The following is a 26,957-nucleotide window of genomic DNA, read 5'->3' as shown; positions in this document are numbered from 1 at the left end:
TGCAATAACCGATTTACAGTACGAATACATTACACGTGATGAAACCGCAAAATACTCGTATAGAAAGTAGATTTCCACAATACAATCTGTGGTATATGGTTGTAAAATCGTTCGGGGAAACGCGACTGTGTTTCCGTGCGCAGAGTCATGCGGCGCGTCACCTGCCCAACGTTTCCTGTTGACTGCAACCACTTGTGGCGATTTAGAACAATTTGTTAGCAAGCTCTGATACGCTTTATTGGCCACCTGTTCATGGACGCGAGCTGTTGAATGGGTCGTGGAGTTATTTTATCAACCGACTTCGAAGTAGGTTATTCGACGTGTGTATGTAATATTGTCATAATTGAAGTTTTTGAACATGTTAGTTTTTAACAATTTCTTCATCGGTTATATGAACCGGTTGTCCACATATAACTCTAATATTATAAGTCGAAATTATTTCTTATTAGTTGTGTTGGGTATGCTCTAAATTAGGCATTAGTGCAATGTTATCAAAATCAGTTGAGTAGTTTTTGAGACACAGGGTTAAATGGAGCAATTACAGGAAAGCAGCGTCGCAACGGCTTCCACTTTTTTCACGCGCTTCAATCGACAGAATCGGCGAAGTCGGATTAGTTTGGGAAATTAATTAACCTTTTGGTATTATTTGTATTTGCTTTCAGTGAATTTATTGTTAATTTTGTTGAGGATATTACGCCATAAGGCTAGTCTAAGATAATCTAAACATCTCACGTTCCTGGTTTGTACAAATTCAGTAAATTTAGTTAAACATTGAATATTTTCAATCTTTTCATTCATTGCTGCTTGTTTCTAGATTATTTTATATAGAGTAATATTTTATAGAAACAAATATAAGCCCTTCGATGTTGTTTGCAGTATCGCCAAGTTTATTTTAATGAACTCCACATTATTTGTACAAATTATGTAGGTAGCTCCAGCGTTATAATTTGGTCCCTGCTTTGCCTACGCAGCCATACATCACTAGGGTCTTATGTACTGGTTATTTAGACTTTTTTAAGTAAAGCTTTATTGCTAGTTTAGCGTCTTAAATTCCTACAAAAAAAGTTATGCCACATTAATTGATTCAAATATAATAGTTCTTTGTCTTTAGGTTCCAAGTTTTTGTAATAAGAAAAAATCTAATTAAAAAAAATCCAATACAACTCAGAAATGATTGACAACTCTTAAGTGAATAACAAATATATAGTTGTAACAAAAAAACACGAGTTGATGCCGAAGTCGCTGCTTATATGTTTTACTTGTTGACATTTTTTGCTACTTTTAGTAGATAAGTAGTTAAATTGTTTTGTTAAAATTTTAAGTATAAAATTTGAATTACTCTCAATTTCCTCAGGTGGTGTTCGGATCCTGTCCCGTCGGTCATTGTAATTGAAGTATAAACAATATCTAATTAAAATATCAATCAAAAAAAGAATCGTCCAAATCGACTCTGGCTTCTCAAGCTATCGAGTATTAACTAACATAACACATTCAACATTGAACTCAAATTGAGACCCTTTTTAGACCCTATGTCGGTTAATACACACATGTCTCTCGCTCAGTCAATAAGGTTGTTAAACCTTTATCACGGTTTCCTCGTAAATATGTCCCACAGATAAGCGTTCTTGCTTTACAATTTGTGTAAGGAATTTACGCGTAGGCTGTCTTGCTCATGTTCTAATAGACAATAGTTTAACTCAGCCTGTTATGGAGCCCACTTTAAGTCCCAGCTAACAGTCATTTATTGAAACAAACAAACGTCTTTATAAATATGATATCCGGCATGTATAATTTCCCCCAGACGTTGAAATTCGACCAAATTAAATGTGACAATTCCATTCATCAAATACTCTTTAAAATGGGTGCAACGTGATTGCTTCCCGGATTATAAATACATAGATTAGAAAGCATAAGCAGAATATTATTCTTATTAAAGTATAATGTTAAACAATATTCGGTTTAAATAAATATAAAACTAGTAGGAAAGATAAGTATTCCCCGAAACCCACTCTAAATGCACATTGTCGATACAGTTTACACATTAAATTTAACATTGTTGTTACAGTGTCTAAAGCGAGTTATTAGTAGTATGCGGGTACAGTCAGTTCGATTGTGAGGTCGATGGACGCACTTATATAGATATAAAACTTGATAAGGACGTAAATATGAAGTATTTATATTTAGAAGCCGCGGCATGGTAATTTTAGTTTTCATTCAGTGGGTTACTGATGTTGTGTAATTTGTATAATGCGGCCCGTTTGCTGTTGATTCCATTCTAGATAACAGTATTTTTAGACGCTATTGTGAACAGATACAGACGAATTTTGTTTAAAGTTATTGTTTAAAGATTAAGGTTAAATCAATTCGTTGAACGCGCACAAAAAATTATAAGAAGTGATTTGTGAGATGTTGTCAATAATTTATTGTTATTATTATTACCACATTTGATGAAATATTTCTTGCGTGAATGAAATACATTAAAGCGGAAAAGATCACGTTACTAATAAAATATGAGGGGTTGTGAGATTATTCGTTAAGCAAAAAATGTCTCGGTCGGTTAGGGAAGGATATAATGGAAGTTTTATAAGATCCCCCATGTTGCGTTTTGATTTACGACCGAGAGCGTCAAGTAACTAAATCAATTGATAGTTTGATTTCAATGTCAGCTTGCAATTTTCTCATGATTGCAGTTGATTCACCAATGTAATAAAGCGTTATATTAGATACATGCTCGCTATACCCTGCTGTGGTTTGTTGTAGCTTATTAGGGCTCCATTGAAGAATAAATGACAAGATTTTCGTGACATTTGAAATGATACCTACTTGAATTTCCACTTGAATAATATTAACTCCTTGAAATATAACGGGCTGTTTCAGAATTTCCTCCTACATTATCTACCAGTCAGCTTTAAAACACCAACTAGCTATTAATCATGCTAAGTGATGACACAGATACGTATCTAGTATAAAGTCTTTATTCTTTGTAGTAAACGTAGTATTCAAGAACGGATATAAATGTTTTTTTTTTTGGTTTGTTAGATTGCTTGGATAAGGATAATAATTATTATAAATTTAAAAAAAAATCTATGAAACGGTCAACCGGTTTCGGCCGGAGCGAGTAGATACTATCATCAAATACAATATAAATTTGATACTCTCTCGACCGACGGTGTTTGTTGACCATTATGCTATAACAATGAAAGCTTATCCAGTATGGAATGCCGTAATTACCTATTATACAAAAACTGCACTCGGTCTTTGAAGCGCATTTGACATATGCATTAGCTCCTTATATTGTTTAGTGCCCCATACCCCACAAGGGGAGTAACGTTAATGGCACTGTCACGTAGACTCTAAGGCGGGGAAAGTGACATGTCGCCCCGGCGCCGGTCGGTCGTAAGTACCCCGTGAAATTAAACGTTTATCGTAGCATGCAATTTGTTATGCTTTTGTAACATTGGCGAAAGCTTGAATCGGTCTGCTGTGAATTTAGTAACTTATTGGAACAAATAACGTGTTCGCATAACATTTGGAGCGTCTGGGTTTTGGGGATAGTTTTGTATGACTACGGAGTATAGTCAATTTGTATACAAAAAGAAAATTTACCAAATCGTGTTACATTAAGTGGGTTGGACTTGGATGTCGAATTGTCCATCATACAACGCATTAATATCAAACAATAGTTCATACATAGGAAAAGATTTATCTGAAAAAGAAATATAAAAGAGATCGTAGAAGGACTTGCTCAAGAAGGGAGAATTTGTAAATCATTCCTTAAATGATCAACAGAATTTTTAATTATAATATTCGCTGTCTGATTTTATGAATAACCGTCAGCATATGCGGACGCGATTCTTTTGTGTTAAATGTTATTGTACTATTTGTTCATATAATAAAAAAAAAAAAATAAATACAAATAGATAATCATATTAATTAACTAGTGGGATTAATGTTTTAGTAGTTGAGATTATTAGGGGTAAGCTTGGAATGTCAGGTACTTGGTTCATTGATTATTTAGGCTTAAAATTAATTCTAGCTTAGTTGATACACCGCATATCAGTGGTAACAATAAGCAGCTTAGGGTTTGAATCAAGACAGGTCGCTCCATAGTTATAGGCTTACGGGATTATGTCATTGTTCAAAGTTGTGCATGCAGAAATCAGGCGTTGGTAGATAATGGCCTGATTGAGATGCTGTCACCAGCTCCTAGCGGGAATTAATTTAGCTGTTCATTGGACGGAAATTGTAATTAACGTAGTTACCCCTTTAAGTAAATTATTGTACCCTTCAAGTACATTGAATATATACCACAGGAGTCTAAACCAGGAATAATTAATAATAACTTGATTTTGTAAAAAAGTAAAAAGATAGTTTTATCCTTTTTTACTAAAAAAATTTAACTACGATTTACATTTATGCAGGAGTTAACGAAATGAGTATTACTTCGTTTATGGTTCTAGAAAATTGGTGCTAGTTATATTTGTTATAAATTTACCTTACATTGATTAATTTCTTAACTGAAAAGTTTCTGTAATCTATAATCTCGCTTCTTTAATTTACTTTAACTCTCAAATAAATTACTCGGCAAGAGGCCGGGGAGTAGTACCGTTGATCTGTGCGCTCTTAAGCGAGTATTCTTTATCGGAGTAGAAGGCTCCATTGAAATTAAACTCCTAATAATTGAAACCATAACCAATAAGAATAGATAGTTATAAAAATGCTGTCGAATAAATTTGAAGAAAAGAGAATAAATGCATCCAAGTTTATACAATTGTGAGCTAAGCTGAGTGCAGTGCACAACGCACATATCAGGCTTGAAACAATTAATTGAGCCTATTAAATAGTACATTAAGTGTAAACTGTAAATTTATATGGGCGGGGCTACAGGTCGGTAACCGCGAGTGCTACGACCCGGGCCGCGCGCCTGCGCGTCTGGGCGCCCCGAAAATCGATCCTGCAGGCACACCCCGGTTCCCGGGACATACATACCCAGCCGGGGTATATGCCTGTCTGTTTCTACGCCGCCATATTTGTTGGTTCAGGATTTAAGCGGTAGCGGCGGCGGATTATACATATACCAATAGAACAATAGGTAGTGGCCGCCTATCGCTATAGTTGTGAACATACCCTTAGTTTATTGTCCACTTGAGACGGTTGCTTTTGGATGCATTGTATCTATAGGTTGACAATGTTGCGCCGCTTCTTTATAGATAACTGATTTATAGACGTATACATTGCTAGCAAGTCTCTTTTTCTTGGGTTCTTATTTACTGGTTTAGTTTTATTGATTTGAATATATTGGATTAAAATATATAATGACTATAAATTATCATCTAGAGTAGCTATTATTAATATAAAATATTTTTATACTTTCTATAATTAATAAAGAATATCAACAGCTTTGAAAGCTTTTACTATACTGAGTATGGCATCAGTTTGACTTAAATTCATAAGAGTACCGTATTATTGTCGTTAATATTAATCAAGGACCGTTTAAATCGATTTCTATATTAAAATCATACTCGTCGTTATAAGCTGGCAATATTTTTTTTTTTATTTCAAATCAAAGTAGTGTATTATAAAATGGGGCCATGAGGTGAACTTGTGTGCTATTTATCTATAGTTAATCTTGCATTAACCTGCACAAAAACAAGTTTGTTTAATTGCTCTAATTTTTAGAGGGTACCATTCAGATCTTTTAATTCTTACATTTCAATACTAGTAGACCCACAGCGGTCAAGATTCGATCACATTTAAATTTTTTAATGTTGCAACTTGTTTTGTCTTATCGTAAAATTAAAGTAGCCAAATAATGGAGTATTTAACTGCAAGTTGATTATTCAAAATGTCAGCAGAAATGAGCAGTGGGATCTTAGGCTGAAAATACATGCATCCCAGGAATGTATTAAATAGAGTGACTTTCAAAAGAGATAATTATTCTGTATGAGTCGGGTAACATACACTTCTTACGACGTACCTACTTCGTGAACGTTTATGCGGAATTTAATGAATTTTGCTTTGCTTGATCTGTCGCTTGCACAATAGGACTTGAAACATTTGAAAACCTTAAAAGAAACTCTAGTATTGCAGATCCGGGGCAAGTGGATTGTGTACATATAAATGTGATATTCATTCTCTCCACGAACAACTCATTTAAAAGAAAACTTGCATCTGTCAGATGCATGCATGATGACAAAAAAATAACGGGAATAAATTTCCGTTCCATAAAATGCACATATAAATAAGCAAGACGATTCTATGCTGACGTGATATCAGAGTCAGTTTATAATCAATATCACTAATTTGATTTCTGGAATTTTTTAATTAATTTTCAATAAAAATATTTGAGTTACAGTTAGAAAAAAGATGCCACGCGTGAGTTGTTAAAAAATTATAGATATTCGAACAACCAGCTCAGTTGCCTGCACTAACATAAAAAGCATTAACATTAATAAACGCGTTAGTACGTAAAGGTTTAGTAACAGTTAATTTTCGCAGTTAACTAAACTAGAAAAATATAATTGGCGTTGAGCATTAGATCTTTTTCATCCTTTAACCGGGGCGTGTTAACTGCGCCCTCTAGTCGTTTAAATCTCGACACATTTTTCACAACCTACTTTTTTAAATGCAATTGTATAATATGCATGTAACCTAGTTAGAGTCGGTTGATGTTATTAAAGAACGTAGCAATGGGATTTAAACATTTTAAATAGTTCTTAACTTTCCCAGGAATTGCTAGAGGATTTGGAACGAGGTGATAAAGAATTCGCTTTCATCGTTCAAACAAAGGAACACGTCATCCAATTTAACTATTACTTATTGTTGTTGGAGCTTTAATCCTTTTTGTTGTTTCCGTTGTGTGTCCGTTTAATCTTCAAGATAAGCACTGAGGCACACACGGAAACAGTGTTTTTATAGTTATGTATTTAGTTTGGTCGAAAATCCTTTACGACCGGATAGAAGTGATCCAGGTTTCTAACTCAACTCTACGAGTTTCAAGACCATCCTTCTGCTTTCTAATTTGAGCTTTTTATATCGGCTTTAACTTATTTTTTTTATACTGCATAGTATCGAATTTATATTTTTACTAATGAATCTGTATGAAATTGTCTACAGTCTGGATTAGCACATAAGTCACTATTACTTGGGTATCACGTGAGTAACGCCGCGATTCAAATGAAAATGTTCATAAAATTCGACTGTTTCCTGCGGGCAGATTTTATGATTTGGAATGTCCCTAATATAGTGGTTAACTTATGATCACTAAATTTGTAGAAAATTATCTTAAATTGAAATATCAAAATCTTATATTTGTGACCATTTTAACACTTGAAGTTGCGGTTGCAATTGTAAACATACTATTGTTTTTGTCCCCTTTTCATTATGAGTATGTACTTATAAAATTGTCGTGATTATTTGAAAGTATAAAATCTTTGCTTGACTAAGCAATATCGTAATGTCGCCACACTGGATATTGTCCACTTAACGATTCCTAACCATAGCTTCCTTTATTTCTCTACTACAATTTTATCTTTCAATTCATTTTACATTTAAAGTGAAAACGTTAATGCAAAAGTAGGTAAAAGGGAAATATCCATTGACCGTGTTATTTCGTTATAATAAATTCAAATTATGATTCTACCTCGGTAAGTTTTAAATCAAAAGGTTTTGTCGTTTAGCTTATTATCTGTAATATTTAATAAAAGAAATGGTTTCAAGGTTTGAAATAAAATTCCTGTTAAAGAAATAAATAGCATGACTATTATATTTTTATTTAGGTAATAGTAAGTAATGTTTTTAACATTTTTGCTGTGATTTTTATGCTGTGATGCTTAGTTGTTTGATGAATATTAGTGAAAGAGTATCCGCTCTTTTTACAGGGTCGAGGGATTTTTAATTATACTGACTTCCTTGTATTTACGAAACAATTATTTCTCTGATATAAAAATTATGAAGATCGAGAGCATCCATATTAACATTTGTCTCATATCTACTCTCGATACGTGCCTTTACCTATAATATTAATCTCGCCTTGAATTATATATGTCACGTACACATACATTGTATCGCAACGAATTTATTATTGTTATTATACGAGCCGGATTTTTTGTTTATGCATCGCTATTGCTTTACGTGATAATTTTGAGTAAGATCAATACATAGTCGTACATAATATACCTATAAATAAATGAAATTAAACATAATATCATTTGGACAACGATATATGTTAATCGGTAAATTTTTACTTCTAACAAAATTTCATAAAGGATTCTACGTACGTTGAATAGGTAACTCAACGGTTGTGACTGTGTTTATGTGGGTTATTTTAAATAAAATTTTGAATAAAATAGAATAATAAGACTCTATGTCATCTGGGTAGTACCTACATCGGTCTATTTTATATTACTTGTTATATAACTAAATAAAATTAATAATAATTCGCAAATATCTATAGTAGTGCCATTAGTTCGGCTTACATTTGACACAGGAATTTATACAAAAAAAAAAGTACAATATATGCTTGTACAAAGTGGTAATTAAAGGTTAGTTATTGTTCCAAGTACAGCGAAATAATGTCTCAATTACAATGTGAAATGTTCCCACAAGTTGTGAAAGTTGATGTCATTAGATTAGACATAGGCAATTATATACAGAATTGCAATTTAGTTTTGATAAATCTTATAATGTTTGTTAGATAAATGTTACCACTAAAGAACGACATGAAAGTTAATATTGATATACATCTACAATTTATTTATTTATTTATTTATTCTTTATTGCACACACTTACAAAATATAAAAAAAAAGAAATAAAATGTAACAAATACTGGTATGCAAAGGGCGGCCTTATGGCTAAAAGCCATCTCTACCAGGCAACCGTTACAATCTAAATATTCATATGTACAATTATTTAATTGATAAAACTAAATGTTTTTATTAAAAATAATACTTTAAAATGTACAAAAAAATATAGATTACTAGCTGCGCCCCACGGTTTCACCCGCCTAAGTCCATATCCCGTAGGAATATCGGGATAAAAAGTTGCCTATATGTTATTTCAGTTTTCCAGCTGTCTAGGTACCTAATTTCATTGCAATCGGTTTAGTAGTTTTTGCGTGAAAGAACAACAAACACACACACATCCTTACAAACTTTCGCGTTTATGATATTAGTAGGATTATAATAATTTTTACATTTTTTATTATTAAATATTAAAATATCAAATCATATGAATTTACTTTTGAGTTTCATATGTATGTGGATGTTTAAACAAAACATCCATAAGAACGTTTACATTTCATCTATTCGAATAGTATATTTTTCTCAATTTATTATTCATAACCGTACCTAGAATGAGGTTGATCCGTTTCTCACGTAAATAAAGAATTTAAAGGGTTCATGACACCGATAAGTCTGTAACCCAGGATTGTCAGCCTTGTAAAATGCACCGGCGTGCGTTTTGTTTTTTATAAAAAGTCATAATATTTTTATCTTAATTCGAACAAATATTGTATAAGCAAGCTTTGTAAAACGAATCACAAAACAAACAATTTTATTATTTTTATTACCTTTTGTTTTGACGGTTTGCAAAATAGGGACTTAAGAGACCGAGAGGCCTATGTGATGGAGGTGGGATTTTATTCGAAATTCCGTCTTGTGTCTTGATTTTCGTAGTAATTGGATTGCCTTGGTTTTATTTGTTTGTTCTTTTGGGTATTAAAATTTTTACGTCATTGAACATTAGAATTAGATCTAAAATTTGAAGGCGAAATAGAACGGGATTTGTGAAATATTGTCATTTATACAATAATTAATGGTGTTTTTTAAGTGTATAAAAACATAAGTTGAACGTCTGTTTTACCGCTCATCGAAACGTGTCACTGTATCTTCTTAAAACTAGCGAGCGATAACCCTATAATGCGGCCTCTGTTTACGACCCAGCCATCCTTAAGTTATAAATTGTCCAGACGGCGGTAATTGAACATCGTTAATATATTGCATGTCGTTGGATTTTGTTGGGAGTGAGCATTTAAATAAAAGCAGCAGTTAGAGACCATTCAGATATTTTAATGGAATAATGTTATAGGACTTAGATTTAATCAACCTGGACGATTTACCTATTAATTTTGGTAACATAGGCTTCTTTAAATTTCTGACCCTTCAAAAAGTCTATTTGATTAATTCTCTTGTACATGATCCTCGGGATTGCTATCTATTATACCACAAGAAATGCGGTTATAACCAAAGCCGCTGTAACTTACCTTAGCTATTTATAGCCCTGTTCGTTGTGTTATCGTTACATGCATATACACTAAAGGCTTTAAATTTTGCAAGTTCTCTAGGAATAGATCGTACAATTGTATTTATATACTTACATACTCGATTGTACCAACATGGATTGGGTGGGTGGATTCAGACTGGGAGTGGTTAGTGCAGGTATGGGCTGTATTGATCCCTTGTTTGTATTTCAGTTACTATTATTAGGCCTCCTATTAATAGAAATCCTTTATTAGAGCTCTGGAAATTTCCCCTTTGTTTGGTATGGGCGTAACAGTTCAGGTTTATGGAGGCGTAGTAGGTTGTTTTTACTGTTTTATTCGCCAGCAAGATCACAGTCCGTTATCGTGTGAATTTATATTTATAGAATTCAGCTTATTATATTCTGATTATTATTTAGGTTGGTTAACGAATAATGTAGCGATAAATCTTTCCCGTATAGTGTGTCGAAATTAATTCAATCTTGGCCTTATTCATGATAATATTTACTTAAAATAAAATATGACATTCTTTACGAAATTTGATTTTAATTTGGTTACTTAAGGCGGAAAAAATTAATTAAATCCATACTGAATACGTACGACGCGATGCGCTGCAGTACCGAATTATAATAATTGTTCATTAATCACGAACAATATTACAAGTATACGTAGAGCGGGCTAAGTATTATAAGTCACGACCCAAAGTGTATTTCCACCCACGTAGCTCTGAACCTGTTTCTGATACAGGAAGCTTGGTGCCGTGTGCTTAATATGCTAATCTCCGTGGCTGCTACGTAGAATACCTTTGTATCCTTTAATCCACGATCATGCTGGGTGATAATTCACCTTTCTAGTACGCCTGATTACGCTTTTTGAGACCAAAAGGTATTTCGTGGCTGATTTAATATTTCTGGTACATTTTATATTTAAAAAAAATGAAATTCCAAAGCTATCTTATCTGGGGAGCAATCGGATATAATTAGAGAGTCGTAACCGATTTATTTCAATAGTATAACAAAAAGCTAATGGCTGTATAGGGCAGTGATGAAGTAAAAATAATATTAATTGTTTAATCTGTCCCCTATCCGTGGGATACGAGCATTGTTTACTCTACGCTTTCGAAAAAAAGGGAAAAAAGTATGCGACCGTTATTAGTGCTCGTAAATTGTTTTATTTATTGTTTGTTTGCTATTTTACGTAAAGGAATGTTCCGTTCTCATGCTTCGTACGCATTTTATGTGATAGGCAAGCAAATGAGATCCTATTTTGCTGTCAACGACCTATGTATAAGTCTACATACAGTTCATTTGGTTGCGGGTGTGTTGTCTCGAAGGAAATTGGATTGCAGGATAGGAGTGGGTTCGATATTGGGCTTAGCGTCGGTGTGCGTGCGGTTGACTATGACTCATAACGATGTTATTTTAACTAAGGACTTACTTAAACAAGCGTTATACGTGTTTTTGTAAGAAGATAGCGTTGGATGTTTTTATTAAGAAATAAATCTTAAATAAAAATACTATATTTCAGTATCGAATTTCATTATTAGAGTACAGAAATGAAATTAGTGTAATTCTATTGCAATTACTTATATTTGTATTGAAGTTGTACCGACGTCTGTAGCTAATACAACGTTGACAGACGTATCTAAAGTAAAATCGGCTATGCATTAAGATTCATCGCCATTTTCAAATGGCAGCTTTGATCGACACAAGTCAAAGTGTAAATAGACCAGTCTAGAGACAAAATTAGATTCCAAAATCGATCTGATCATAGACAGACCGTCCCGGTATCGATACGGCGCGTCAAAAAATTACTTATCATATTTAGTTAAAGCTGTAGGGACAGGGAGCAGTGATATTGTGCGGGTGCGGGTGCGGGGCGCGGGGGCGGGATTACCGGCCGCTGAACTCGAAATCAATACAGCTGCCTTCCCCCGCCTCGCGTCTCCCCGTCGCCATGACTACGGGAGATAAACCACCACCCATAGATACACAAAAACTATACGAATGCTATTGTTACAACAACTTCGTTGAGAGATTAGAAAAATGATAACCGTACTACTTACAGATAAAATATCAGTGCTTTGAGCTAAATCTAAAGTTTTTGGTTGTATATCATTACAATGATTTTTCAACTAAAAGTTCATATCCTTTATTAAGAATGCATTAAAGCTTTAAATTATTATAGCTATTTTATTCTTGTTTTCATGGGTTTGATTATGAATATAAAATAGAAAATAAATGGTAATATAGACAATGGGCAAAGAGATAAAGAGAAGCCGTAGAGTAACAAAGATTCTTTAAGATTAAATATTTTCTTAACATCTTTACGATACGAACTTGAGTCAAATGATAGTTAACTCACGACCCCACAGCTTGCGGGGTCATAAGAACAAGCAGATGCTCGTACAATGAACTATTATCGGTCTAAAGCACGGGTGCTAATCATAAATAAAGTTAAAAGCTGTTCTCGAGATGAATATCGAGTTTTAATACATTTTAGATGTGAGAATGGGTTTAATATAAATGACATACTGTACCTACACGAATTTAAATTTTCAGCTTTATAGCTTTAAAATGTTGTATAAATAATAAATTCGATCTTGAGGCAGGATTCTTTCCATTCTTTCGGTTTTGTCAGCCCCTAATTTCCTTATTCCACGAAATTCTATTGCTGAGGTGAGGTCATGGTTGGCCGAGAAAACGGCGTCGCTATGATATGGCTAAGGACGCGGATTCGAATCCAGCCTCATGATCAAACTTCTTCTTCTATTCTTTAAAAATTATTCATATTTGCGACTTACGACTTCGTGACTACGGAGTTCACAATTTATTATTTATTTTAATCTTAGTTACATTTAATTATTTTTTTTTCCTCTAAAATATTAATTTGTAAAATATTCACATTTGCAGTGTATGTTTAAAGTTTATTATTATCTTAACTTTATGACTTTAAAATTTAATTTCTAGCTACTTACTAGCTGGAAGAGGTTTTCAATCGATCTTTAAATATTTGATATATAATAGTACAATAATCATATAGTACAATGTAATCAGCTAGGTACAATAATAAAGTGTTTTTGGATAAATTATAGATATACTTAAAAGCTCTGACTAAAATCCACTTGTATCCAGCTCTAACAAATATCAAAATGCCTACACTGTTTGTACTTGCTCGTATATCATTTGATCCGTATTAATGTGATTGGGGACGTCGCCCCCGTTAGTTATGACCCCCTTCGCTGTCTGCCCAACTCCACGTATTGAAGACTTTACAGGCAATTTGATTATAATACCTGTTGCTTGCTAGGAAATATCGTAATAGACTCTAGTGGATACTACCTTCGCATTGCAGTGATCACCTACCTAAATATAAAAGAGTCTCAATATGATTTGTTAACAGTTACCAAATCACAATTTTACCATGTTAAAATAATACCGAAAATAATGAACAGATAATTCAGACATTTAATACAGATGAATTGCGTACATATAATTCGAATCTTAAGCGTAGTAGCAGTTTTGCTGCGACTAGCCCGCCCTCCCCGCCCTTCTGAAAATAAATTAAATTCTAATTATTAATACAAATAAAAGAAAAATAATTGAAACTTATAAATCATGTAATCGTATTCATAGGAGCATGTTTGATGTTATGCGTTATACATTGGTTGCTATGGGCATTTAATTTCTCCTTCAAAGCTCCTCGTATCTAATTACGCGTTTGTATTATGCCGACTATAAACTTGATATATGAAGTCTATGCTTAATAAAATTGTATGCTCTTTCCCCGAAGTACATTATAAATTTCAATACGCGAATTTATATAATATGATTGCATTTCATTTGCGTAGGAAGTTGTTCGCTCAATTGCACATATTTCTTATAAAAATGTCATATTTCAAAGGTGAACTATGAATGGGTAATCAGAGAGCAAATGCGAAATATATTATATTACCTCCATGTGGGGGTAAGAGCGAAAGGTCGTATGTGAGATGAGGCTCAGGGGTCGCATGCAGCGCGCATGCGCCACCCCCTCGGGACAGAGAGCTTGTTGCTAGGCTGGTAAAAATAGACCCTAGCTCCCAGATAAAGCGTCCACCCAACATGGCGGACGAAAATTGATTTATTGACGTTTCAGTGTGAACTTTGCATGCGAGCGTTATCGGGCAATGCACTTTTAAACGCAGGGCGCTTTTGGAATGCTATGGTGCAATTTAATTTCGCATGCGAAATAATAAAAAAACTGCTCATCTCATTCGGAGACATAACGCTTTTTTGCCGTGTTCATTAACCTTTTATAAATTATCGATGTTAAGCGCTAAGCAATTGTAAACTAATAAGGTTGTAAGATGGAGAAATTATATTACTGCGAAATCATCAACCGCGTTTCAATGTCTAATGGTGGGAAGATGAAGACAAAGACGAAGCATGGTAGATAAAGCGAATGTGCTTTTCTTTGTATAGAGAAATCTAATGCAACAAATTACAATTTCGTATACAAAATTATAAATAATAATGGATTATGGCCTGAACCCTCATAGGAGGCCTGTGTCCCAGCAGTGGGAACATGTATGGGCTGATGATGATGATGATACAAAATTATATCGTTTTAAATCTCCCAAAATGTCCAAGGAATCTTTGGAACCTAACGCGTTAACAGAAAGATTTCCCTCGATTGTTCTAGAATGTGGACCACAAGGCGAAGTTCCGATCCAAGAAGGGCCAGCTCCCGTTCATTGAGCTGAACGGCGAGGAGATCGCCGACAGCGCCTTCATCATCAAGCAACTTTCCGAGAAATTCGACAAGGATCTCGATGCAGGTAAGATCTCAGGCTTAAATTTTCACATTTTTTCGTTATATTTTGTTATATGTTATTTCAATTATACGTTTCACTTCACAACAGCAAAATACAACCATATTTCTATTGATGGTCATGAAAAGTAAAATATACAGAAAGGGCAATTTTGTAATTAACAAAATGATGAGGTGGGTGGGCTTGTTTCTTGCCGCAATTGAGTGTACGGCGTGCACCATTATGCTGTCATGTCGAGTAGCACGCGCGGGCCAGCTAATCAGCTGCCATAATGTATAGCTTGTCGTAAACACCTGGGGTTCCTTCAGAAATAAGTTTATCATTATCTTTTAAATTAAGAGGAATTTCTATCTAGTGACTTTTCATTTTAAAGAGCTCTTCCTGAACCTGGGTGACCATGAAATGTTTTGTATAACATATACGTACAAAGAAAAAAAAATCAGACATGAAAAATGAAATTGTACAAATGAAAATACTAGAAACTTGCTCTTATAGAAGCGAAAATGCAGCTAAAATATATTTCAATTGGAATTTCAATTAGAAACTCGAAACTTCAAACAATTATCTCAACATTAATTAGCTTATGCGCTTCTAGTCTTAGTTCCGAGGGCTTTGCCCGGGTCATGACCCCCTCCCGCAATCGATAAATGGGTTCAGAGCGGTCCAAGAGCCCGGGCGACCTAAAATCCTAGATATACCTTAACGGGACAGCGCATGTGCATTTCGTGCACATCAACAATAATGGCCTGCTTTTCACCATCTTCCTTTTTCACGTAGCTCTCACCCCCGAGCAACGCGTTGTCACACACGCTATGATATCCATGATTGAGAATCATCTATCATGGGTGATGCTGTGGTGGCGCGCCAAGTACCCCGATAGCGTGATCAAGGGCTACCAGGTGAATCTCCAGAACGCGCTCAACACTCGCCTGCCCAACGCCATCCTCAACTTCTGCTACAAACTGACCTCCGGACGTAAGGTGAGCAACTTAAATAATATAATTATGTATTTATATTATAGCCTAAGCAATATTTCCCGCGCGTCAACTAACTCATTTTAGTTAGCATTAACTGTTAATCAGCGTGGGAATTTCTATTGAATATTATTCTCGTTTCGTTTTTATTTATATATATACGTTTGTCGTAATTTCAATGTAAAATTTTGTGATGTAATAAGCATCATATATCAAAGTGCAATTTTAACAAAGGGTGGGCGGAGGGTGGCTCTCTACATCGGGTGGGTATGCTGTCAAACATGTTTACATTGATATTCTCGGAAAATATTAATCCAGTTCGACAGGGCTTTTGTGTTGGTTCCTAGAATCCTAGATGGAGGTAGATACACCCCCATGGTATCTGGCGGCCATTTTACTACCCCATCCAGCGGCGCCATATTGCTATGTACCACCCACCTCCCACGTCTAGGATTCCCGGTTATAAAACGGATGCACCTGTTGCACAGTAACTATTTCGCGTTCGGCCGCGATTGCGAAATGTTGATAAAGGTAGTTTGCGAGGTGTAAATCTCTCGGTCTATACTAGTAGTGTAGCTTCAGTAGCCTCATTCCCAATTATTATTAGGTATTAGCTTTTTTAATTTATTCAAATTTTTTATTAGATTTAGTTAGACTTTTAAACAGTGTGTTTGAGAGGTGGGGGTGGTGTTACGATCGATGATAACGATCTTGACTATTTTTTTTATTCACATTTTTGTGTCGTTGTAGGGAATGAAGAAGGCGAAGGCCCACGGCATCGGGGTTCACAGCCAGGAAGAGATAATCGAGTTCGGCAAGAACGACTTGCGTGTGCTCTCAGACTTGCTCTCCGACAAGCCTTTCTTCTTCGGGGACGAGCCGACACTTGTAAGTAATCTTGGTTACTTTAGGTGCTGTTTTTTGGCGATTTGATTGTTTTGCGTGTGTAGTGCGCGGTATGTATATTATATAGGACTCTGGTGCCTGGATGCTATTAATAGTTCGAGCTGTTTGTAAGGGAGTATTTTTTTATAGCGAAGGGGTGGGGGGTTTAGGGGGTTAAAGGTCAAACAAATTATGATTATAAGCTTGACCACGCCTCAAAGGGGGTGGGGTGGTGATGGGGTGTGGGGGGTTATTTTCGGGAACACTAGGAGGGGGGCGTTGTACATGAATATTACGCCCTTCCGCCATTTTCGAAAACTGTACCACGCCCGTAGCGACCATTTTGAAGCTGCCCCCCTCAGGTGGTGGTAGGAATCTAGGACAAAGGAACTACGCAGTGTCCGGAACATAGCCAATGTATCTGCGTGTGCGTGGTTCTCGCCATAAGCAACAAGTTACAGAAATTGGAACTCCATTTTAGTAAGTATTTAGGTTTAAATTATTTTGATTTATTGAAGTCGGCTGAGCTTCATACTTCGGGACGGGTGCTTCATAGATAAGAGGTAAGCTTTCATAACAGGAAAAGAAGATGGTCGCGTCACTCAAGCAACATTTCATAGGCATATGCAATTATAAGAAGCTGCATTTAGATACCAGTATAATTTAATAGTTTACTAAGGAATATAAAGACTTTATATTAGTTAATTGAAATTAGATATTGTTTTTTTGAGGAATTTATTGGATACATAGTAATAACATAATACTACTACCTAATGTATAATACTACACAATGCGAGAATATATTATTAAAATTAAACTTTATCAGATTTTAGATTATTCTAATACCCGGTCAAAACATGACCTAGTTTAAACTCAAACAAACTCCAGTGATTCTATTGCGACTTATAGTCTAAATTCGTTTGATTATTGATTAGCGCTAATATTCGATGAATAAATTTTAATTTTGTACCTGTTTAATAATAACTAGGTCTTCGCCCGCGACTTTGCTCGCGCGTTCAAAGGGAATTCCCATGGGAATAAATCTTAAACTATTTTCGGACACAAACATCATAAGAATCAATCCTTGCGACGCAGAAAATATGTACTTAGGCAAGAAAATTTTAACACATACTTCGAAAACAAATTGCCTTCAATATAAACACTGTTTTAATAACGAAAGTCTTAAATTTTTATTAAATTTTAAACACAAGTTCACTTTAACGCAAGATACATAAGAAAATTCTTCAAAAAAGTTATTTAAATTTAAAAACTAAACAAGACATTCCTATTCTTACGGTATTCCAATTAATGCAATGATTCCTATTTAGTAATTTGTATAAAAACAAAATTATAAAAAAATAACAATTCAATTACCTTAATATTTTTCAATAACTAAAACCTTTGTTAATTTAAATAAAATAACTGAAAAGTAATACATCCCCAATTTTGTTTGAATAATTATATTGCTCGTTCCACTTTTGGAGGCGACGGACCGTGTTATTATTATTAATTACAATTATAATCGAAACATGCAATAATCAGATAAGAACTGACAAACTAATGACGTAAGATTATTTGTAACAGTCGTGTTTCTTGAAAAATGATTAATTGAAAGTATGTATAACGGAAACTTAACAAATTGTAATAGTCAGGATAATTGTAACAATTTTAAATGTAACCGACAATATTGTATTGTAACCGGTCTTTATAAATTATAAACATGTTTTTAAAAGTAACACGTATAAGAAAATAATAGCCTTATAATCTAAAAATTTTGCACTTTTCGGTGGAAATTTATAACGAACTGACCAACCATAAATACATGCCAGAGAAAATATTTTTTTCAACACTTGTCTGTGAGCCCATTAAAATAATTAATAAATATAAAAAATTCAATTAAGAACACGGGTTGAAGCTTTTCAACATATACAAATAACAATTTTTGTATCACCGTTGAGACAAATATCATCTTAGTTTCCCTGTGATCGGATTTGCCGTTATGTGTTCGAAGCGTCGGGTTAAACAATGTAAAGAATAAATATATTTTGAAATCAGTTTTTAATTTCTAAATATATAATACTCTCGTATAAATAAATGCATTAACACAAAAAAAAACTCTGCAGGCAAACCAAATTTTATTAAATGCAATATGAATACGCCGAGAACTAAGCTTTTAATAACGGATATATGCGATCACACTTGTTAACGAAAACAAAACAGCCTTGAAATAAAATCTAATAAACTTTAAATGAAAAAAAACTACTGCCGTTTGGGAGTTCCTAACCTTACCCAGTAAATTAGACCTTATATAGTACAAAATAATTATTCAATTACAAACAACAATTACACGTATTGTTGCAATCGAAGTTGATGAAATAACTGAAATTCAGCTCTGGCATTGAGCGTCATCCCCACGCGGAAAGATACCTACTTCTATCTACGACAGTCTGGAAAGCTACGGAATTAAATTTTCTCATTCAGCCTGTAGTGGGGTGGCGAGTTTGTGGGGTGTTGACCTGTCTGGGTCCCGGGACTTGTGTACATTTGACTTACCGCGCTATATTTGAAGGTTTAATAACTAATAAAAACAGTAGAAACTGGGATAATAGGGCGGTGCGAAGGTTAAGTTGAGTTTAACGAATAAAGATTCGAGGTAGTGCGACGTTCTATTTCTAAGATTAAACAGTGACTCTTTTTTTCTTTTTATTTTGTCGTAAGGAATCATACGCTATTTACTTCATTGGAGGTTTTAGTTGGTATTATTGTAGTTTTCATATGCGTGTAATGCGTGTGTTACAAATGTTATCTTATTCTTATAAATGCGTAGATAATAAAAAAAAAATCAATTGTCTTAATTATTACAATTTGTTAGTTTGCTGTATAAATTCCAAAAACATTTTATAACTTTCGAGTTATTTCAAATTCATTATTTGTTTATGAGTTAAATAATAGAAACATAATAAATATTTAATGATAAAATATATTTATTAATGGTATATTATAAGAAATGAATTTTTAGTCAAATGTTTACTTCCCTTAAATGATTTATTATTTAAAATAATTAAAATCAAAAAGCTAATTTCGAAGGTTCAATAATTTCGAAAGCTTTAGAAGCTGTAACGAATGATCGCGACGCCAAGCTTATGTATATGTAACATTATTGGGTTTCGATTTCCGCCCAACTGCAATTTCAATATGCATATGGGAGTCCATAGTCCAGGATGTCCCGGGAATTTAATGGCGCTGCGAGGCTGAAATCGATTGACAGTCGATATATAATTATATTCGGAGGTCTAGTCGGCGGCGGGAGGGACTGCACTCGCCCGGGTATTAGTACCTCGCATGACGCGAACATGCATGTTGCTCTCACGGTGCAATTTTTGTTTATTGCTATTTGAGAAACATATCGCGTTTAGCAAGATCGTTTTGAGCTTGTGGCCTAGATTGTACCGACGGCTTTTAGTTTTGACGAATTTTTGAAGCGTAGTTCGTGTTCCGCCATTTAATACCCCGCGCCGACGTAAGGATTTCCGATTTATTGAAATTTTATTGCGGTTCAGTATTCAGTTCAGGTACGTGGCCAGAACTTATGTAGACCGTTGCTTATCAAAGTAATAAATATCGTTTAGACGATGTTGTGTAAACAAAGGATCAATACCTGGCTTTTGCGCTTTCAGGCTGCGTGTTGCGTAGAATGCAAATTGTCGGGAAGCTTCTGTCTTCGTAGAAATAAATTTATTTATAACGAATAGTTACTGCTTCTTTACTTTTGAAATCCTTTGTGTAAAATATAACTAATTCGCCTGTTATCTAACTCGGTACATGATAAAATTGACATAAATTTTCATAACTTTAAGTAAGGTTGGTTCATTCACTCACATGACAATCTTCTTTGAGGCTTGAAGCTTTTATTGCCGCTTTTCTTAATTGCCGGCACATTTTATAATTCTGTTTTTGAGAAATACTATTGTTTATAATAGTTTTCTTTGTGGTCGATCATTTGTTGAGCTTAGGCGTGAAATATACAAAAATAAACCAACATTTTACAATGATATCTATAAATTATGTATCTTATCTAAATTATACATCGATTTTTATTTTCGAACATTTGGGTGACGATGAAATTACCTGACATGTTGAATTCCTGAATCCTTTTTTAATAATAAAATACAACAACAAAAAATATGTACCCCATTCTCTTTTCATCTTTACAATAAATCACCTTCCAATAATTGTTGAGCCTATAGTTCAAATAAATTAACACCAGAACATGACTAAAGTCAAATAAAATATTTTGCCAATCGTTTTTCCTATGCCCTTGTGCACCATTTTAAATGGAATTTCTATCAACAGCTCGACGTGGTTGCGTTCGCAAATCTCGCGCAACTGCACTTCATCGACAAAGAGGTGCCCCACCTCCTGCGTGATGCTATGAATGATTCCTTCCCGAATCTAGTGGGACTTGTATCACGCATCAAAGAGAGGGCGTATCCCGACTGGGACGAGATCTGCGCCAGCGAGCCGGCTCCCGTTAAGAAGGAGGCCAAAGAGACCAAAGAAGGCACGGGCCAGCCGGAGAAGCAGCCGCTCGAAGAGCCAGAAAAGGAGAAGGTATATTATGCTCTTTCTTTCTATATAGGAACAAATTTGAAGGCTAAATAATAGGGATTGATAGATTTTTGTACAACTTCGGCTTGACTTTAAAGGTAGACAGGAATAACAATTTTATCAGATAAAAGATTGAACTCAATCCAAATAATATCCAATCGAAGCTAGCGCGATTTTAACATAATTAGGCTGATTATTTTTGAGACATCAAGCTTCAAACGATAAATAATAAAAATACTATCTAGATCTATCTATCCAATCCTATCAATACAGATAAAAATAACATAATGAAGTTCATATAATCATAATATTTCCAGGACGAGAAAGAGGAGCTCGCTGAAAAGGAGCCCGAAGACAAAGAGAACGAGAAGGAGAAGGAAAAGGAGAAGTAAATTGAATTTGGAACGGCGCCCCACCCATTCGAATTTCAAACGGCGCTACATTATTCACCTATTGTATAAATATTGAAACGGTGGCTGTAGGAATTAACTCAATATCGTAGTTGATATATAGACGCCGCCATACTGACATGCAAGTTGCACTTAGGAGTCAGGCTCGTTGCAATCTGTATATTATAAGCGTGTAAATCCATTTGTCTTTCCCGTATCTTCAGTTTAAGACGCGAAAGCGCAATTTTGTTTTGTCATAATTAATTTAAATTAGATTCGCTGTTGTGTCGTTGTAACACGACTTTGTTTCGTTGGTGTATCGATTTGATGTGTTGCTTATATTTTGTCGTATCGCTGATTTGATTTGTATCGTATCTAGTAAGTTATTTAGTACTTACATCCGTAGGTCGTATATTCAGCTGATATTGTAGTGTATTGAATAAATTTAGTGTTAAAATTATTGATAACCCATCTATGTCACTTTGTATTGTTAAGTATGGTTAGCGGATACCGTTTCATATATTCAATGTTCTAGGGAGCATTTTCATGACTCTTTCATATTAGAACGTAGACACATTTGTCTAAGTTATTTATGTGCTCATACGTAATCATTCATACATAGATAACCTTGAATGTTGTGAAATTACAAATTTAAGTATTAGTATAATTGATACCAAAAATTGGCTGATTTTTAGATAATTGGAATATTCGATCGAGAAACGTTGAGAGCTGGCGTACAACTAGGCTGTTTTGGAGGTTCTCGTTGTTTATTTCGATTTGTACGCGTGAAAGAAAATTTACAATTTACAAATTTACAAATTTGATAGAAACGAAACTCCTGGAAGACTGTTTTTCATTGTAATAAATAATAGTCCATAAAATTTTTTGATATTATATTATACGTTAAGGTAAGTCTATTCAATCTTATATCTGTCCGCCTGTAGGGCGTTTTATTCGCGAGTGACGCATCTCTAGCGAACCATTCGTTCCACACCGAGCATCATGGTGGACGTGACCCCGTCCCCATCCCCCTCTGAGTCGTCCTCGTCCGAGGCGTCGCCGCCGCCCTCGCCGCCGCCGCAGCCGCACGCGCACGAGCACGAGCAGCCGCACGCGCACGCGCACGCAGACGCTTACGAGCTCGGGCTGCCGTTCGCGTACGTTCACGCTCACGCGCACGAGTTGCCACACGCGCATGCGCACGCTCAAGCGCACGCGCCGCCGCGCTCTCGCTCTCGCTCCCGCTCGCCGACGCCGCACTCCTCCGCGCACTCCTCGTCGGACTCCGACCGCTCGTCCCAGCAGTCGTCGCCTCGAGCCTCACCGAACTGCTCTAACCGCTGGAATCGCTCCTCGAACAGCTCGTCGCCGTCGAATCCACCATCGCCCTTCCCGATTCCGACACGGCACCCATTGCTGCGGCCTATCCCGATGATCCGGTCCGCGATGGCTTCGTCGCGGCACGGGTGCGCGCTCTTGTTCCCGAGCCGGCCCTTCATCCGGTTCCCGCTGCCGCCGGCCAGCCCACCGCCTGAGTGCTCGTCGGACATACCAGAGGTGTTCCTGCCGCCGGCCACGCCGCCGCTGTCGGCGACGTCGACGTTGTCCTCGATGTCGCCCTCGTCGCTGACCCCGCCGCAGTCGGCGGGCGCGTCGCCGGCGCGCGGGTGGGCGCGGCGCGGCGGGCCGGGGGCCGCACCGGCGAGCGTGCTGGGGGCCGGGCCGACGGCCGAGGCGGTGCGCGCGGTCGCCGGGCTGCGGCGCGCCAAGTCGCTCCCGCAGATCCCGCCGCGGGTGTCGCGCGTGCAGTACGTTTGCCCGTCCCCGTTGCCGATCCCTTCACGGCCAATAATACCGCTATATCGACAGGAAACGTTGAAGAAGTCCGTATCCGAACAACAATTGGTTGAAATGTTTTTCAAAATGAAAATTTAAATTCCAAGATAAGTTCCAGTATGCCCGTGTATTGGTTCCTTATCTTGGTTATATGATTGTAAATATGAAATTATTTTTCTGGTTACTATATTTTATTGTAAAATATTTTTTCTTCTAAGAAAGAAATCAAAAAATATATAATTTTCTATTAAATTTTCCTTGTATAAAACATTTAGGACAGATTTATGTGTATTATATAGATTAAAGATAACATTAATTTTATTGTATTTAACTTAATTGAGCCCACAGGGCTATAGTTTGCCAAAATTAAAATATAGTAATTTAGAAACTATTTTGATGTCTCTCTTATGTATAACATAAGGCGATATATTCCTATCATCAAATTAAATTTCGTTCAACATGTAAGGATACGGATACTTATCAATGTTTCATTCATCACTGCGCTACCATAATCATGTGAATTTTTTATATCACCATCCTCATTGATTTATCATCATCAACGTAGCGGTTATTATTGCTCATCATCCCAATTCATTACCATAACCACCAACATCGACAACACCATCATCACCATAACCATCACCACCATTATCATCATCACCATCGTCATCATCATCATCATCATCATCATCATCATCACCTTCATCCATCCATTCATTCATAATTTTATCGTATGATATTGATGTTTTATTAGGGTACTCAGAGGTGGTCACTCGTCGTCTTACAGGCGCTTTAGTTCTTGGTGTATATGTCGAACGAACAAGTTTTGTACGAGTAAATATTATGAAAAATATTTACCATGTAGGTTTTCGCCAAATCGTTAATCGTCGGTTAGTAGGCTTTCGGTGTAGCACAAACACTCCTCACAACACTCGAGCAAGACTGGTGATCCATTCCACGGTGGTGTTGACTGTACACGTCTCTGTAAACGTGAATTAACGCGTCTCAGCGTTTAGTTCACACTGAAACAGGCTTTATGTTCTTGTGTTAGCTGTTAAGTTCGAGTCCAGTCCCGTTTTTTTGTGTTCAGCAGTCGTCAGACCTATATGGCAGTTTGGGGCGATGCATGGTTCAGTTCATCAATGTCGAGACATCTCGTGACATTAGTTATAAAGAGCAGTGTCGAAAGGCCTGCAGGGAACGCGGCAGAGGACAGACAATACTTTGGTCGTGCGACTCTTTTACGTTTTTATGCCCGCAGCAACCCGGGACACAGTCTCGAAAGCTTCGCGTTCCCACCATGTAACCTGTTTTATTAAAACGTGCAATTATTTTAGCGTTCGATCGTGCCGTCTCGCTCTCGCAGCGTGAACAAGAGTGCAAAAGGCGTCTATTGTATCCTTTAATGACACGGGTTATAACCGTCGTCGCATACTGTCTCACATTCGTTGGCGTAGACACGACGTGGAGACCATCCCGTCTATAGCAGTGACCCGTCGATTACAATATGACGAGGACAACGAATCGGGTCGTTCGCTAGTTGAAGAATTTTCGAGGATCTTCTAGACTAACTTCCATCTATATCCCTATATCTAAATCTCTTCGTTAGGTTAAGATGTGTAAATTTGATCGAAAATCAACCGTTGTTCACAAAAGTAGATATCATAATAAGTGTTCCGCTTTCCCGAGCAAGATATTCGGCACGGAGCACTAAATGATATTAGCTGTAAGGTATTTATAGATAATGGTAAGCCGCAACGCCTAGGCGGGCGGCGCGTAGTATAACAGTAAAATTAATGGATGGAATTAGTTCAAGATTTTATTTGATTACTGATTTTGGTTTCACATTTTTATGGGACGGTTGACTCCAGAGTCCCTCCCGACACCTGCTGACCATCACTGCCACTTAGACTCGGGTGTAAGAGTTATGATTAAGGATGTTAGCGTAGGAAATGATGATTGGCGCATAGTTTTCATATAAAATAAGGTCATGTTTCGGAATGTACGACCATTCGAGCCTGTTTCAGTGATCGGAGACGAACATAGCATAAGTTCATCGCAGGCTCGAGCTACGTCATCTCCATACGCAAGTTGGCAACTTTGCCCGTTGTATCTCATTAAATGTAAGATCCATTCATTCACAATCTAAAAGACACAAATTTAATATAAATGTACATAAATGTTTTAATGTATCACAAAGTAATCTATGCGGTTTCCGCTTGGAGATGACGCGGGAGTACACGGTAGGCGGTAGGCGGCAGGCGCCAAAGCTCTGCTGAATACCATCGCACACGAAAGCCATTTCTTCTGAGAGTTTTCGTAAGATTAGTGGAGTAAGGCTAGGAGTAAGATATTTGGATGGTAGACGTTGAAAGCGATTGGCAGTTCGAAGTAATTATTCCAAAATCAGTGGTGGTTGGAACGGAGCGTGGTTTATTTATCTCACACAATGTAATAGAATAATCAGATTCGTGTTTGAACTCAATTTGTGTTGTAAGTTAGTGCTTTATGACAAATTAATGGTAATTATTGTAGCTATGTGAACTGTATGATTATATTATAGTTGTAGTAAAAAGATTATTTCTATGATTATTAATTAGATTTATTTCATTTTATAATTTGTCGTTTAGCGTTTTCCATGTGGTTTTTCAATTAATGTGTCAATATATTATTAAGTAATATTCAATTTAGATAGTAATGGTTCGCCATAAATGTACCGATTTATTATTATTATTCATAAAATAACTGAGCTTTCATTGGATACAATGTTCTTATAAGGATTTCAATGTAACATTCTGTCAACATTAAAGTATATTATATCTAATATTTGGACACTGCAGGCTCATCAGATGGATGTATCTAAATCTATATCCAGCCGATGAGCTGCGCAGGATCTTTTTATTTTCCTTCCTTTCTTTTCATTGCATAAATCCTGGTTGAACATGAAAAAGTTTTATTAATTTATACCAACTTAAAATTGTTTTTGTAAGCCAATGCAGAGTAAATAATAAAATTTAGTTAAAAAACAAAAAAAAAAAACATGGATATGAGAGAATCAATTCATGGCATTCTGTAGCATTTCGCGCCATGCCGTGGCTTTCTGTAGCATTTCGCAATATGCCGTGGCATTTTTTTTTATGTCATAGTCGGCAATGGAGCTGGTGGCGTTCCGCCTGATGATAAGCGCTACCAC

The 26,957-nt window shown here is 35.9% G+C and overlaps 2 protein-coding genes across 2 annotated transcripts in view; both read left to right on the top strand.

Moving 5' to 3' along the window:
* LOC119835599 (failed axon connections) overlaps positions 1-22,608 on the top strand; it is a 39,107-nt gene extending 16,499 nt beyond the window's left edge. Inside the window, exons 2-6 of the mRNA XM_038360521.1 lie at positions 14,943-15,078; positions 15,850-16,052; positions 16,797-16,934; positions 21,285-21,542; positions 21,857-22,608. Of these exons, the coding sequence (XP_038216449.1) occupies positions 14,943-15,078; positions 15,850-16,052; positions 16,797-16,934; positions 21,285-21,542; positions 21,857-21,931 (810 nt within the window). The 3' untranslated portion in view covers positions 21,932-22,608. The remainder of the gene's footprint in view (positions 1-14,942; positions 15,079-15,849; positions 16,053-16,796; positions 16,935-21,284; positions 21,543-21,856) is intronic.
* Positions 22,609-22,930: 322 nt separating this feature from the next.
* Positions 22,931-23,863, top strand: LOC119835820 (vegetative cell wall protein gp1-like). The gene has a single exon (XM_038360836.1). It carries the CDS (start codon positions 22,931-22,933, stop codon positions 23,861-23,863), a length of 933 nt encoding a protein of 310 aa, XP_038216764.1.
* The last annotated feature ends 3,094 nt before the right edge of the window (positions 23,864-26,957 follow it).

Source organism: Zerene cesonia, chromosome Z (genome assembly GCF_012273895.1).
Source record: "Zerene cesonia ecotype Mississippi chromosome Z, Zerene_cesonia_1.1, whole genome shotgun sequence".
In the NCBI taxonomy this organism is placed as follows: Eukaryota; Metazoa; Arthropoda; class Insecta; order Lepidoptera; family Pieridae; genus Zerene; species Zerene cesonia.
This window is presented reverse-complemented; position numbering and strand designations above follow the sequence as displayed.

What these genes read in the sequence shown, in the direction of transcription:
- LOC119835820 (XM_038360836.1), top strand. Translation starts at nt 22,931, where the DNA reads ATGGTGGACGTGACCCCGTCCCCATCCCCCTCTGAGTCGTCCTCGTCC.